Source organism: Colobus angolensis, unplaced genomic scaffold (assembly GCF_000951035.1).
Source record: "Colobus angolensis palliatus isolate OR3802 unplaced genomic scaffold, Cang.pa_1.0 Scaffold175, whole genome shotgun sequence".
NCBI lineage: Eukaryota > Metazoa > Chordata > Mammalia > Primates > Cercopithecidae > Colobus > Colobus angolensis.
In genome coordinates, this window is record NW_012114877.1 from 2,502,343 (window position 1) to 2,518,543 (window position 16,201).

A 16,201-nucleotide genomic window follows, 5' to 3' on the forward strand; every position below is an offset into this window, starting at 1 on the left:
GGCCCCGCGCTCAGCTCCCGGCTCCCTCCCCCCTCGGATGTGGCTAGAGCTGTAGGCGCGCAGGGCCGGAGACGCTGCAGACCCGCGACCCGGAGCAGCTCAGAGGCGGTGAAGTCGGTGGTTTTCCTTCTCTCTAGCCCTCGCTCGGTGGTGGTGCATCAGATGCTGCACGCGCCCCGGGGGCCCGGTTCTCCGCTCCCGTCCTTTCCTTGCCGGACCCCGCGCCGGGAGCTGCGGGAAGGATTGGAGAGGGTCGGGCGGTGGCCTCGGGGCTGACCTGGCGCCTAGCCCGGGGCCGGCGCCGGCAGTTAGTGGGGGGACTGTTCGGTCCTCGAGGGGGTAGGGAGCTGTGGCGACCGTCGCCCTATTTCGAGACAAAGCGCATTTTCCGTCCCCTCCCCCACCAGCGTTCCGGCGGAGGCGCCCCCTCCCCCAGCCGCCACGCGGGGCTGGGTCGAGACTTGGGCCTCCGGGAGGGCGGCGCGTGGTCCCGCTTCCGCGAGGCCTGGCGGCGCGCGGCCGACTGTCCCGAGGTTGCGACGGCCGTCCCGTTAACGTGGCCGCCGCGGGGGGTAGGCGCGTGCCGTGTGGCGCAGTGCCCTTGAGCCCCCGCGCCGCGGCCTTTGTTTCTCCCTGCGGATGCGCTGACCACGAGGCCCGCGCTCCCGGGTGGGGGCGGGCACCTGCGCTTAGGCCTGGGGACGCAGGGCTCCAGCGGAGGGGTCGGGAGGCGGAGGGGGAGCGGGTGTATGCAAAAGGTGATTGCGTCTTCAAAGTGTCACGAAATGGGGTTGAAGCATCGTTAAGTTTTTTCCTTTAGTTAACTACCGATTGGAAAGAGAGAGGGTTTCTGAGCAGAAACAAAGTTAGGATTGCAGAACAGAGAAGATTCACAGTGGTTTACAGTTGTGAGTTGTTTGGTTAATCGTGCATGGATTTAAACCGAAAGGATTGTCCTTTAAAAATAGAACATGGACTTTATTACAAATGGGACTTACATTGGAAAAGATATTTGTCCCCTATTTTAAGCCATGTGAAGCTGCCTTAGGTACCAAGATCCCCAGTAAAGTCTGTCTAGACTCACATGGTTAGAACACGTACTTACGTGCATCATCAGCAATGTAGGTAGGAGCGCAAATCTACTCTGGATTTGTATCAACGTTTGAAATGTGCGCTCCCTACTTGGGGGTTGGAATCCAAACAGAACTTGCAATTTAGTTACCTTTTCTGTGTCGTGCAAACTTCTCTTAACTGTCATGCATTTTTCTAGTAATAGTTCTTCAAGTCTGCAATAAAAAATGGCCTCCAATAAAACTACATTGGTAAGTTAATGAAAAGCTAAAGTATGTAAGGATTTAACCCAAGGTTTTTTTCCCCAAAGTGTAACTTTGCGTCTTTGTGGTTGAGAAATTTACATCGACATATTTCCCAGCTCTCCTAGTATAATTATAGGGGAAAATTAGGAGCAAAACGAATTCATTACATGGAGATACTTGCTGAGTTGACTTAATAGCGTCTTAACTAGTTTAATCTTTGAAGGACAGTGCAATGTGGATTTTGCTGAGGATTTTTATCTTTAGATAGAAATACACACATTTTTGCAAAGTGGAAAAATATTACATAAAATGATAAAGCCCTTGTTGGTTGGCGTAATTTTCCTTAAATCCCCAGAATTCTGGAGAAGTATTTTCATTAAAGCCAAATTTAAAGAACCAGGTACCTTGTGCACCTAGGTTGGAGCAAAAGTTATTGAATCTTTCAAATTACTTTTGTCACTTTATCGTTTACTTGGAAATATAGAAGAATCTCAAATATAATTCATTGCGGTGTTTTGTTTTTTTTTAAAAAAAGATCGAAATAGCAAATACGATCCAGAGGGGAGAAAAGGCTAGATTTTCTGTATCTTATTCAGCCATGTCATGTTACAAGTTTTTTAAAACCCTGGAATATTCACATAAAAATCATGAAATTCAAAGTTACAGTTTTCACAGTATTTAACTCTTAACATACTGCATTAATCTTAAGCGGGTAAAGGTGAATGTTAATGTCTCCTAGGTAAAGTAAAGCATTTATTTTTGGTCTGTATATGTTCTCTCTGGGTTTCACACTAGAAAGGGCACGTTGGTGATTTTTAATTTGTGCCATCATTAGATTCTGTGTTAAGTCAGATACCCTGGAAAACAGAAGTTGTTTTTGCACTCAATTGATACTCTTTGGGGTCTGTTATTTATTGGTATTTAAATAGTTTATTTTGTGAAGGATCACAGGTTGGCCACTTTAAAACTTTTTAACTTTTCATTTTAAAAATTCATTAGTGTTGTGAGATATGTGTACTGTTAATTTCACTTAAATAATAGGAAATTTATTTTGACCCAAATCCACGTTTGGAAAAAAGTGCTGGGTTAAGCCAAACATATACAACAAAAGAAAATGGTGAGCATTTGAAACTAGCTTATGAATGCCATAGTAGTAAATACTGTATGGTATTTTGTCTGCTTTTTTTTTCTTTTTTTACCCTTAGTGTATATCCTTTTAATTTTGTATGTTTATTTTTTACTACTACTTTATTTTGTTAGCCTTCTCCCTTTGTGGCAGTAGCTGTTTTGTTTTTCAGGTAGTATAGGTATCTAATACACTTCTGTCTATTCCAGTTTGTCTTTGCTTCTCCCACTATTATTTCTACCTTCTTGTACTGTACAGTGGCAGAAAGCTATTTGGGCCCAGTACTCAAGTATCTTGACATTATAATGAGAATCATAAGACCTGACTTGGAAATGGTATCCAAAAAAGTCAGGTGTTTGCTGCATTTTTTTGTATTCCAGGGGATTTTTATTGTGTGTGTGTGTGTGTGTGTGTGTTACCTATATGCTTGCTTGCATAGCTTGAAATGTCATTTTGCAGTCTTGAGGCCTTTCTTACATATGTGTTTGCGCACTTCATATGCCTGCATAGCTTGAAATGTCCTTTTGTAGCCTTGAGGTGTTGCTGTTAACTTTTTTCTGCTTGCTGCTTTACTTGTGGGATGGCTTTAGTGACTGGGCAATTAAGGTTTATCTTTTTTTAATAGTATTTGGGTTTTTTGGTTTTGTGGGGGGTATTTTTGAGACAGTTTTTCTCTTGTCCAGGCTAGAGTGCAGTGGCGTGGTCTTGGCTCACCGCAACTTCGGCCTCCCGGGTTCAAGCGATTCTCCTGCCTCAGCCTCCCAAGTAGCTGGGATTACAGGCATGCACCACCACGCCTGGCTACTTTTTCAGTTTTAGTAGAGACGGCGTTTCTCCATGTTGGTCAGGCTGGTCTCAAACTCCCGACATCAGGTGATCTGCCCACCTCAGCCTCCCAAAGTGCTGGGATTACAGGCATGAGCCACCACACCCGGCAGTAGCATTTGTTTTAAAATGAAATGTTAAGGTGGATTCCTTCTCTGCCCATAGGATCTTCTGATTAACCATTTCAGGGTTTTTCCCCCCCCATTTTTAATCTCATAAAAATTTTCCCCATTTTTAATCCTCTCATAGCAAATCTTGAGCTATTGGAAAGAGCTGGTTGAGGTGGGTCTCCTGCTTCTCTTAAATAGTGTCATACCAAAAACTGCCTGTTTAAAGTGAAGTGGGCTACCAATATAGACTTTGTCTTGAGAAACCAGGAAGGAAGGATTTTTTTCACCTTAGGGAATTAAAATCTCCCCTTTTGTCCTCTTGAAGTGACAGCTTTATAGGTTCTAAGTGGTAGGAAATATTATCTACAGAGATGGAAAAATAATCTTGTCCTTTAATTGAACCTCCTAGTGGTCTCCATAGTTGACCCTGCAGTTGGTATCAGGATTGTGAGCCATGTTTTCATTCTGCGCTTACCTTTTATCTGTATTATTGAAGCTTTTGACATTAGTATTTGAATTGAGAAGGAGGCTCTTAGGTCTGTCGGTTCACCTAAGACCTGTCACTGCTATTTTCTTGTCTGGATCACCCTTTAAGTACTTCCTGTATAGTTGCTGTGTTGTTAAAATGAGTGAAAACTCTAGTAAACTTGGTCTTTTAAGACTACGGGGCCGGGAGCAGTGGCTTACGCCTGTAATCCCAGCACTTTGGGAGGCAGAGGCGGGTGAATCACTTGAAATCAGGAGTTTGAGACCAGCCTGGTCAACATGGTGAAACCCTGTTTCTAATAAAAAACACAAAAAAAATTAGCCCGGCATGGTGGCATGCGCCTGTAATCCCAGCTACTGGGGAGGCTGAGGCTTGAGAATTGCTTGAACCTAGGGAGGCAGAGGTTGCAGTGAGCTGAGATCACGCCATTGCACTCCAGCCTGGGCGACAGAGTGAGAGACCCTGTCTCAAAAAAAAAAAAAGACTGGAAAAAAAATAATTTTTCCAGATAGCGTTTTTGATTGTATTATTTTGGTGGTGGATCATAAGTTTGAGCTAAATCAACAAAATAAAGCATTCTTTTATTTTATTGTCTGTTGACTTTTAATCTTTCCCTGTCTGCCTTGGGATATGGAAGTAAAAATTTATGTTGAATGTAATAATAATGTAAGCAATTAAGCCTTGAAAATGTGCCCAAAATTCAAGAAGAATATTTCTTAATTTCTCATTTGTTTTATTTTAGCAAAAAATGGGGAAAAAACAGAATGGAAAGAGTAAAAAAGTTGAAGAGGCAGAGCCTGAAGAATTTGTGGTGGAAAAAGTACTAGATCGACGTGTAGTGAATGGGAAAGTGGAATATTTCCTGAAGTGGAAGGGATTTACAGAGTAAGAAACTTTAGTGCATCTGTATTGTGTGTTTGACTGCAGCTAAGTGGTTTTAGAATTTGTTTTTACCCTGACTCTTTTACCTGCTTTCCCATAGATGTCTTTAAATGTAAAGACACCTTGAATTTAGGTATCTTATTTGAAGTCTATTTAAAAAGAACCAAGACTTTATTGTACAGCTGAAGCTGAGCAGACTAGAGACTAGTTTATTACCCTGGGGAGTCAAATTTATAAAATTATAGAGTGTAGTTTACTATTTAATATATTTTAATGTGGTTAGATATTATATGGATTATAATAATCTGCCTTGTTTTCCTCCACACACAGCGTACTAAAAAACATTGAAGCTATATAGTATAGACTATTGGGTCTCATACAGGATTACATATAATCTAGGCTTTAAACTAAGTTTGTTATATCCTAATACCTAAGAAGTAGAGCCTGGGCGTGTTTTAAGCTCTCTGATTCCTTGTGTTCTTTCATATGGATTCTTGATAATTTTCACAAAATGTGAATAACTTGAACATGCAGCAATTACATACTTTAACACTTAGTGTTTGTTGTGCTTATCTGCTTTGATTCTTCCCTGTTACACCACAAAGCTCCATAGGCAGTGACAATTAAAAATGGATAGGTGGAAATCAATTTCCTGAGCTTGCTGGAGGTAGAGCATATGGTAGTCAAGTGATTGGGTTTCACATACCTGTTATCTCGTGCTTTCCCTGCTCTTCACATTTAATTCATAGCAGTTTGGGAAATATGAGTTGAATGGGAGATCTACGTTTGCCTGTTTTATTCTCCAGTATTTTTAGTTGAAATTAAGTATGTATCATAAGTCCATACTTTATTAAGCCCATGAAACATGAAAAATTATTTGGCCGGGCGCGGTGGCTCAAGCCTGTAATCCCAGCACTTTGGGAGGCCGAGACGGGCGGATCACGAGGTCAGGAGATCGAGACCATCCTGGCTAACACTGTGAAACCCCATCTCTACTAAAAAAAATACAAAAAACTAGCCAGGCGAGGTGGCGGGCGCCTGCAGTCCCAGCTACTCGGGAGGCTGAGGCAGGAGAATGGCGTAAACCCGGGAGGCGGAGCTTGCAGTGAGCTGAGATCCGGCCACTGCACTCCAGCCCGGGGGACAGAGCAAGACTCCGTCTCAAAAAAAAAAAGAAAAATTATTTTTACCCAGCAAAACTTTAGGAAATGAATGGGCTCCTCCCTTTTTCTTCTCCCAAAACTTGAGGCCACTAGCAAAATTATACTGCATTTGGCCACGTGCAGTGTAATAAGTAATGTAAAAGACTTTCTTTTTTTTTTTGAGACGGGGTCTCGCCCTGCCTGTTGCCCAGGCTGGAGTGCAGTGGCGTGATCTCAGCTCACTGCAACCTCCGCCTCCCGAGTTCAAGCGATTCTCCTGCCTCAGCCTCCCGAGTAGCTGGGACTACAGGCATTTGCCACTATCCCCTGCTAATTTTTGTATTTTAGCAGAGACAGGGTTTCACCATGTTGGCCAGGCTGATCCCAAACTCCTGACCTCAAGGGATCCACCTGCTTTGGTGGACCACACCCAGCCAAGAAGACTTTAATGAAAATAATACTACAGAGCAGAGACTTTTGTTCTCTACCCAGTAATTTGGATTTACTAATTTGGAGTCTCAAATTAGAATGTAGGGCCTGGGTCCAGTGGCTCACACCTGTAATTCCAGCACTTTGAGGGTCCAAGGCTGGAGGATCACTTGAAACAAGGAATTCAAGACCAGCCTGGCCAACAAAATGAGACCCCTTCTCTATTAAAAAAAAAAAAAATGTGTGTGTGTTTTAAGTTAGCTGGGCATGGTGGTGCATACCTGCAGTCCCAGCTACTTGGACTAAGGCTGAGGATCGCCTGAGCCGGGAGTTGGAATCTTCAGTGAGCTATGATTCCACCACTGCACGCCCGTCTGCGCAACAAAGCAAGACCCTGTCTTTGGCAGAGGCAGGCCGGGGGGTGGGGTAGTGTAGGGAAGGAGGAAATTATTAGTATCTGCAGTACAGAGGACTTCTTATTCCCCCAGGTGTCTATTAAAATGGATTTGGATAATGGTGATGAATTGTGTCTAATTCAATCAAATTTTTTTCTTAAACTAAACACAGTGCTGACAATACTTGGGAACCTGAAGAAAATTTAGATTGTCCAGAGTTGATTGAAGCATTTCTTAACTCTCAGAAAGCTGGCAAAGAAAAAGATGGTACAAAAAGAAAATCTTTATCTGACAGTGAATCTGATGACAGCAAATCAAAGAAGAAAAGAGATGCTGTAAGTATAAAATACTGCCCACCAGCTTGTCCTTTTGTAAAACGTTGATGGCTTGATTTCTTTTTTTTTTCCCCCGCCGTGAGATGGAGACTTGGTCTTGTTGCCCAGGCTGGAGTGCAATGGCATGATCTTGGCTCACTGCAACACCACCTCCCAGGTTCAAGCCATTCTCCTGCCTGAGCCTCCCAAGTAGCTGAGATTACAGGTTCCCGCCTAATTTGGTATTTTTAATAGAGATGGGGTTTTGTCTTGTTGGCCAGGCTGGTCTTGAACTCCTGACCTTGTGATCCTCCCGCCTCAGCCTCCCAAAGTGCTGGGATGACAGGCGTGAGCCACCGCACCCAGCTTTTTCTTTTTTTTTTGGAGAGAGAGTCTCCCTCTGTCGCCCAGGCGGGAGTGCAGTGGTACACTATCGGCTCACTGCAACCTCCGCCTCCAGGGTAGCTGGGATTATAAGGGTGCGCCACCACACCTGGCTGATTTTTGTATGTTTAGTAGAGACGGGGTTTCATCATGTTGGCCAGACTGATCTCGAACTCCTGACCTCAGGTGATCCACCCGCCTCGGCCTCCCAGAGTGATGGGATTACAGGCGTGAGCCACCCCACCAAGCCCAGCTTTGATGACTTGCTTTTTTAAAACTCAGATACTTTTATAAAAGGCTTCTTAATCGTACTTTAAATATTTTAATATTTAGGACAATAAGGATGGGCATGGTTCAGCCTACATTGTGTAATGTGCTGTAAGTGCTTATGCCACTTAGGTTGTGCTAGTGCAATTTTTCTTAGTTTCATGGATTTGATCCCTGATTAGACCCATTAATTGCCTGTGATCCCAGGCTAGCAATCTTAAGTACAAACAATACTAAGATTATTGAAAGCCTTTGCACTGTAGTAAAAACAATGCAAACAGAACTTTCTGATTATAGTCCATTAATGGCATTGACCACCAAAAAGTATTTGCATGTCATCTTTGTATTGCCAAACAATGCCTTGATTTTGAAGTCTATAATCTTTGATAATCGTTACACACTTTCTTGACATGAATTGAGACATTCAGTTGATTCACTGTACATGTGTTTTGGTCCAGTCTTTCCTTTACTTATGTCTCTGTGGCTTCAGGCAAGTCAGGTAACTTCTTACTTACATCCTTGACTGTAAAACAGATTATACTTATCTTGCCCACTGTCCTAGTGTGGCAATTTGGGGAAACATCTTGGTGCTGAATTAGGTTCTAGGCTTAGGCACTATAAACATGATTTAAAACTTGATCAATTGAACTAGAAGCGAAGAAGTACAACCTTCATGATAACTCTGTATAAGGTCATAGGTATAATTGCTATTACAGATGAGTAAACAAGAGATTGACTACAAATTTGGTTTTGAAAGTAAATCACATGCTTAGCAGAAGCACAGTTTTGGCCAGGCACGGTGACTCGCGCCTATAATCCCAGCACCTTGGGAAACCAAAGCGGGAACATTGCTTGAGCCCAGGAGTTGGAGGCCAGTTTGGACAACTTAGTGAGACCCCATCTCTACAAAGAAAAAAAAAAGTCAGCAAGACATGGTGGACGCCTCCTGTAGTCTCAGCTACTTGGAAGGCTGCAGCAGAAGGATTGCTTGAGCCTGGGAGTTGAAGGTGTAGTGAACTGTGATCATGCCAGTGCACGTCAGCTTAGGCAATGGAGCAAGACCTTGTCTCCGAAAATTAATAAATAATAAATCAAGCACAACTTTAACAATACTTATTGAGCCCTTACCATGTGCCATACTGTGTGCCAAATCCTTTGCTTTTAATGTGCTGTGAAATACCTGTGCTATAGATACTAAAATTCTGTTTTATGAAACCACAAAGAGGTTGATTAACTTGCCCAAAGCCACACAGCTCGTAAGTGGGGTAGGTCCATCATTCTCACCCTGGCAGTGTTACTCCAGAGCCTGTGACATTGACATAAAACTATGACAGGAATAAAGGATTTATTGATAACATTCATTCTCCAACCTTTTTTGGTCTCAAGGCCTCTTTATACTCTAAAAAAATTATTGAGAATCCGCAGAGAGCTTTTGTTTATATGAGTTATAACTATCAATACTAACATGGTAGAAATTAAATTTCTAAAATGACTTTTCTAAAAAAGTTGAGAAGAGTAGCGTTTTACATTTTTACAAATCTTCGACTTGTGTCTTAAGGCAATTTTACTGAAACACATTTGATTGCTGTGGCGTATTGTTTTGGTGGAGGTATATGAAGACAATCCAAAGTTACAAATAGGTGAAAAAACGGGGCCTTACACAACCCCCTCCCAAAAAGAACTCTGGAATCCCCAATGAATCCGTAGACCACATTTTGAGAACCACTGGTTTATATTAAGTACTTTCTAATGCAGGGCGTCTAATCTTTTGGCGGCCCTGGGCCACATGAGGAGAATTGTCTAGGGCTACACATAAAATAGACTTAACACCAGCCACAGCTGATGAGCTTAAAAAAAAAAAAATCACAAGAAAGTCTCAGTATAAGAAAGTTTACAAATTTGTGTTGGGCTGCAGGTTAGACAAGTTTGTTCTAACGTTTCCTATCATTTAGAATGATCACAGATAGTTGGTGTGAGGTTTAACATTTTTAATATTTCTCACTGTGTTTTGTTTATGCTTTTAAAATGCATTGGTAATTCAGACTAATTCCTGGAAGTAATTTGAAATATATTAACTTTCAAGACTTTATTATTACCAGAAATAAAGAGATTAGTTTTTCTGTATGCCCACACAGCTCTGCCTTTGGTGTCACTGAACGCAGTAATTTTCTTGAGTTTTGATTCTGAATGTTTTTGGAAATCTTAAGTGTTCTACGTTGAGTATCAAACTCAGGTTGTTTTTCTACTTGTAAAGTTAATGGAAATCAGATGTTTTTAATTACCAAATATGAGTTCTTGCTCTAGTCGTTTCTGTCTCGCTATTGGAACGTGTTTATTTAAAATAACACCATGAAAACAATTTAATACTCTTGAGTTTGCTATATGAAAAAAATGTCTTCTAAACAGGCTGACAAACCAAGAGGATTTGCCAGAGGTCTTGATCCTGAAAGAATAATTGGTGCCACAGACAGCAGTGGAGAATTGATGTTTCTTATGAAATGGTGAGTATGCAGGGACTGTTAGATTTGAAAGTAAGAATAGACTTTTTTTTTAATTTGTGAAATGGTTTTCATCATTAGGTAGGGAAAAATTATCTGCCGAGAGGATGATTCTGGTTGTTTTACTAGTAGTGTTTTAAAGCAAGGGTCAGCAAACTGTGGCCTGTTTTGAAAATGAAGTTTATTTAGAACATACCAACAAGTAACATATAACCGTCCTGGAGCACTTAATACCTTTTGTTTGGACTATTATTTTTTTAAATGAATGGTTGTCAGTTGACAAACAACTTAGACTTGTAACTGAATTTTTCTTTTTCTTAAAACAGGAAAGATTCAGATGAGGCAGACTTGGTGCTGGCGAAAGAGGCAAATATGAAGTGTCCTCAAATTGTAATTGCTTTTTATGAAGAGAGACTAACTTGGCATTCTTGTCCAGAAGATGAAGCTCAATAATTGTTCACATTGTTTTTTTATATATATTTATATATATATATAAAATTTGGGTCTTGGATTTTGATTTACTAGTGTGACGAAATAACTACATCCTAATGAAAATCAAGTTTGATATGTTTGTTTTGAAAGTAGCGTTGGAAGAGTTGTTGGGGGGTTTTTTGCATCCATAGCACTGGTTACTTTGAACAAATAAATAAAAGCTTTCTGTAGTTGCTTCCTTTATCAGAAAAGAACATTTGATACCATGGTATATTACTTCCTCTTCATTGAAGAACAGCTTTTCTAAATGTTGGGGGAAATGTCCATAGTCATTACTCAATCAAAACTTGTGTTCTCATAAGCCTAAGGACCATTTTAGGTTTTTTACATGTTTTTTTGTGTGTGTGTATCCATAAAATGCATATGTAAATTTTCCTTTGTTTTTAAGCATTCACCCAAACAAAAAATCACAGGTAAAGCCATGTTTCTGAGATGCTATTATTCTGACCAAAGTGAGAGATAATCACTTCAAGTTAAATTGAAAATTTTCCTGAAGCCATACATTTCAAGTGGAATAAGTAATTCTAAATAGGACAATTTAAATTGGATAATTTTAAAGTATCTATAATTGCAGTGGTTTATTTGCAAAATTCCTAAAAGGAAAAATTTTATCACTGCCATCGCAGCAGGTTTCCTCATCCATGTGAGGAAACTAGACAAATGCTAGTGTGTTTTAACTAGCTAAACAAAACTTAAATGAAAATTTAAAATTTTCCCTCGTGAGCCATTCCTTAACAAAATGTTGAAATCCCTGTTGCTACATTGACTAAAAGGTAATGTTGAATGGAATATGTAAGACTTCGCTCATATAAACCTAATCAGATGGTTAGAGATGTTGGCAGTTGAAGACCTGCTGCCATAAATGTGTGAACAGCCTTTTGTGATCTAACCTACTGACCTGCATGTTTTTTCTTTACCCCAACTGATTCCTTACATGTAGGCTCAATCTTCAGTTATTTGCATTACTGGTTCAACAAAAGCCAGGAAGAACAACTTTGTAGTAATCAGAGTGTTATCCAACTGTATATTGTTTACTTTATTGTAAATACTGGTGAACAGTGGTTAATAAATAGTTTTATATTCCTTTATGCAATTATTAGACTTTTCTTTCTTTGATAACGCCTTAACGGTAGAAATAGAAATGCCCACACTCATTGGATTATCTTTATAAGTTGGATGATACTAGTAAGGCATTAGAGTACATATCCTAGATCTTTTGAGCTTATGAGTTTTAAACGACTATATTTCCACAGTTGGGAGATAAAAGTTAGTTTCGCCGGGCGCGGTGGCTCAAGCCTGTAATCCCAGCACTTTGGGAGGCTGAGACGGGCGGATCACGAGATCAGGAGATAGAGACCATCCTGGCTAACACGGTGAAACCCCGTCTCTACTAAAAAAATACAAAAAACTAGCCACGCGATGGCGGGCACCTGTAGTCCCAGCTACTCCGGAGGCTGAGGCAGGAGAATGGCATAAACCCGGGAGGTGGAGCTTGCAGTGAGCTGAGATCCGGACACTGCGCTCCAGCCCGGGCGACAAAGCGAGACTCCGTCTCAAACAAAAAAAGTTAGTTTCATGTGATCGCTAGGAAGAATTGTCTCATTAAAATGAGGTTTTAAAATCTGGTGGTTGTAACTATCTTCTAAAGAACGTAAAGTGTTCTGATAGGGCTCAGTGTGATGATAGACACATTTTAATTGATTTCCAAAATCCATACAGAAAAGGAAATAACTGATGTCCTGTAATCCCAAAATTTGGGGAGGCCAAGGCAGGAAGATTACTTGAATCCCAGGAGTTTGACATCAGCCCGGCAACATAGCGAGACCCCCACCTCTACAAAAAATTTTAAAATTAGCTGGGTGTGGTGTCTTGCACCTGTAGTCCTTGCTACTTGGGAAGGTCCCTTAAGCCTAGGAGTTTAAGACAGCTATATATACATGCCACTGTGCTCCAGCCTGGATGACAGACTCTGTCTCTCAAAAAATTTTTTAAAATACTGCCCTTTTATACTCATGTTTGTATTACTTTCCTATTGGTACTTTAACAAATTACCACAAATTTAACCCATTTATGGCTTACAGTAGTTCTGTGGGTCAGAAGTCCAAAAATCAGCGAGCTGAAGTCAGGTTATCAGGGGAGTTCCTTCTGGAGTTTTCGATGGCAGAATCTTTTTTCCTTGTCTCTTCCATTTCAAAAGGCCACCTATATTTGGTTCCTGGCCCTTTCCATCTTCAGAACCAGCAAGCAGTAGAGCATCTTGCATTATCTTTCTCCTCCTTCCCCTCTTCCTCTTTCCGTCTCTCCTGGCTACCACGGTGTATTATGGAAGGATTGAGCCAAACCATTCGTTCAAGTTCTTGAATTCCTGGAGCTTAGGTCTTTAGATGAAGAGAAAACCCTTTTTCTATCATTTCTACCCTCTAATGTCTGTGTAATATGCTTCTTGTAACAACTCAGATGCTGTTAAGGCCACCTCACCATTTTCCTTGCTTCAACTCAAAGATTAATTGACACCCATATCTCTGCGTATAGGACTTCATACTTTTTTTTTTTGAGATGGAGTTTTGCTCTGTCACCCAGACTGTAGTGCAGTGGCACGATCTCAGCTCACTGCAACTTCTGCCTCCCAGGTTCAAACTATTCTGCCTCAGCCTCCCCAGTAGCTGGGACTACAGGCACTCACCACCATGCCTGGCTAATTCTTGTATTTTTAGTAGAGACGGGGTTTCGCCATATTCGCCAGGCTGGTCTCAAATTCCTAACCTGGTGATCTGCCCACCTCAGCCTCCCAAAGTGCTGGGATTACAGGCGTGAGCCACTGTGCCTGACCCAGCTTTATACATATAAATACAGTTTTTAGGCCAGGCATGGTGGCTCATGCTTGTAATCCCAGCACTGGGCAGCTGAGGTGGATGGATCACCTGAGGTCAAGACCAGCCTGGCCAACATAACAAAACCCCCTCTCTACTAAAAATACAAAAATTAGCCAGGCATGGGGGTGTGTGCCTGTAATCCCAGCTGCTGTGGAGGCTGAGGCAGGAGAATTGCTTGAACCCAGGGAGCGGGGGTTGCAGTGAGCCAAGATTGTACCATTGCACTCCATCCTGGGCAACAAGTAAAACTCTGCCTCAAAAAAAAATTTGTTTTTAACAAAAATAATTTTATTTTGCAACTTATATTTCACCCAACTCTTATCTTGAGCCATCTTACTTAATACACTAAAATATATTCTAGCATAGCTGCTAACCGCTCCAGAAAAGTTACCAGGGTTGGAATCTGATGTCTATTCTTTGATTCTGAACAAATTAATGTATTTCACCTCCCTGTGTCTGAGTTTCCTCATCTGTTATTCATGGGCTTGTATAAGGGTGAAATGTATGCATGTGAGACAGAAAAGTGCCTTGTGTTTGTTTAGTAATCAAGATGTGTTTTATCTTTTTTAGTAGGGACATAGTAGGATATCATATGGCAGCTCCCCAACTTAACCAATTGCTGGGTATGAGTACCTAGGTGGTTGGTAGTTTCCTGCTATTAGATTAATGTAGGGAAGCCAGGCGAGGTGGCTCACGCCTGTAATCCCAGCTCTGGGAGGCGGAGGTAGGCAGATCAGGAGGTCAGGAGTTCGAGACCAGCCTGGCCAACATGGAGAAACCCCATCTCTACTAAAAATACAAAAATGAGCAGGGCGTGGTGGCGTGCACCTGTAGTCCCAGCTACTTGGGAGGCTGAGGTAAAAGAATCACTTGAAACCTGAAGGCGGAGGTTGCAGTGAACTGAGATCATGTCACTGTACTCCCACCTGGTGACAGAGCGAGACTCCATCCCAAAAAAAAAAAAAGATTAATGTAGTGCTCATTCTTACATATAGTGACACTTAGCAGACAGATGGATTCTCAGCAGTCATTAGAGAAGTCAAGATTGCGGTGATTTACTCTTCTATCAATAGCCATTACCCCATTTCCTCACTAGTACTACAAATTAACAACATTGATCTTACTAATTTTTAATCTTTTTTAGGGATGGGGCCTCACTATGTTGCCCAGGCCGGTCTCGAACTCCTGGCCTCAAGTGATCCTCCCACCTCAGCCTCCCAAAGTGCTGGGATTACAGGCATGAACCACTTGCTAGGCCGATTTTACTAATTTTTAGTCAATCTGATGGCATCTTGGTTTAATTTTACATGTTTGGTTTTGTTGAGCATTCTTTTCATACTTAACTATTTGCATTTCCTTCTATGTAGATTAGTTATGCTCTGCATAACAAGGCTTTGATCAATGATGGACAGCATATACAATAGTGGATCCCATAAGATTATAATATCAGTATTTTTACACTACTTTTTTTATGTTTAGATCCACGAATGCTTACTGTTGTGTTACCGTTGCCTACAGTGTTCAATATAGTAACATGCTGTATGAGTTTGTAGCCTAGGACCAGTATCTAGCCTAGGTGTGGAGTAGGCTGCACCATCTAGATTTGCCTAAGTACATTCTGTGATGTTCACACAGTAATGAAATTGCCTAATGATGCATTTCTCAGAACGTCCCTGTCATTAAGCAATGCATGACAGGAAATCATGCATTTGAGTTTGATTATTACTAGATCTTCCTTTTCTATTTCTGTCACACAAAAAACACCCCAGTTTATTTTGTCTTAACCACACAACCCTCAGACTCCTAGCTGGACTCATATGTATGGCTCTATTCCCCCAGAAGGCTAATGAAGACAAATGTATTTTAATGGGAAAAACTCAAGCTGTCTTATATTTGATCCTTACAGTAGGCTTTTTTCTCCCCCCCCCCCCCCCCCCCCCCAGAGATGGGGGTCCTCATCTGTCATCTGCACTGGAGAGCAGTGGGACAATAACTCACTGCAGCCTCAAACTCCTGAGGGCAAGTGATCCTCCCACCTCAGCCTCCTGAGTAGCTGGGACTACAGGCACGTGCCACCATGCCTGGCTACCTTTTTTGGAGCTGAGTCTTACTCTGTTGCTTAGGCTGATCTCAAACTCCTGATCTTAAGTGACCCTCCTGTCTCAGATTACAGGTGTGAACCACCATACCTGGCCCTTTTCTTTTTATTAAGCCAATATGGACATTGAGTATCAAGAAAAAAAAAGGCCGGCTGTGGTGGCTCATACCTGTAATCCCAGCACTTTGGGAGGCTAAGGCGGGAGGATCCCTTGAGCCCAGAAGTTTGATGCTACAGTGAGCTGTGATTGTGCCACTGTACGCCAGTGTGGGAAACAGAGCGAGGCCCCATCTCAAAACAACAATAAAACAATCTAATATGAAGTGGAATGTGAATATTTTGTGTCTGTATGTTACCTATACAATAGAGACTCTTATCCTTTGTTGAATCAAGTGAATTTATGCCTTGAATATTTACTGAACAAGGGGAGCAATTTTAAAAAGAGCTCCAGTAGTCGATCGGCCCGTAATCCCAGCTACTCGGGAGGCTGAGGCAGGAGAATTGCTGGAACCTGAGAGGCAGAGGCTGCAGGGAGCTGAGATTGCACCACTGCACTCCAGCCT

At 41.7% G+C, this 16,201-nt stretch overlaps 1 protein-coding gene across 3 annotated transcripts; it reads left to right on the plus strand.

Annotated features, from left to right (window-relative positions):
* On the plus strand, positions 1-11,760 carry CBX3 (chromobox homolog 3). 3 transcript variants are annotated; one of them, XM_011938567.1, is made up of 6 exons: positions 1-113; positions 1,271-1,322; positions 4,607-4,749; positions 6,885-7,047; positions 10,084-10,178; positions 10,502-11,760. In XM_011938567.1, the coding sequence occupies exons 2-6, from the start codon at positions 1,299-1,301 to the stop codon at positions 10,626-10,628; spliced, it is 552 nt and encodes a 183-aa protein (XP_011793957.1). In that variant the 5' UTR covers positions 1-113; positions 1,271-1,298; the 3' UTR covers positions 10,629-11,760. The 3 variants fall into 3 exon arrangements, with proteins under 3 accessions (XP_011793957.1, XP_011793960.1, XP_011793959.1); XM_011938570.1 differs by having other exon boundaries at positions 43-117; XM_011938569.1 differs by lacking the exon at positions 1-113 and adding an exon at positions 401-908.
* The last annotated feature ends 4,441 nt before the right edge of the window (positions 11,761-16,201 follow it).

Coding starts and splice junctions, on each gene's coding strand:
- CBX3 (XM_011938567.1), top strand. CDS start 1,299: ATGGCCTCCAATAAAACTACATTG. Junction 1,323..4,606: donor CCTCCAATAAAACTACATTG/GTAAGTTAATGA, acceptor GTTTTATTTTAG/CAAAAAATGGGGAAAAAACA. Junction 10,179..10,501: donor TTGATGTTTCTTATGAAATG/GTGAGTATGCAG, acceptor TTCTTAAAACAG/GAAAGATTCAGATGAGGCAG.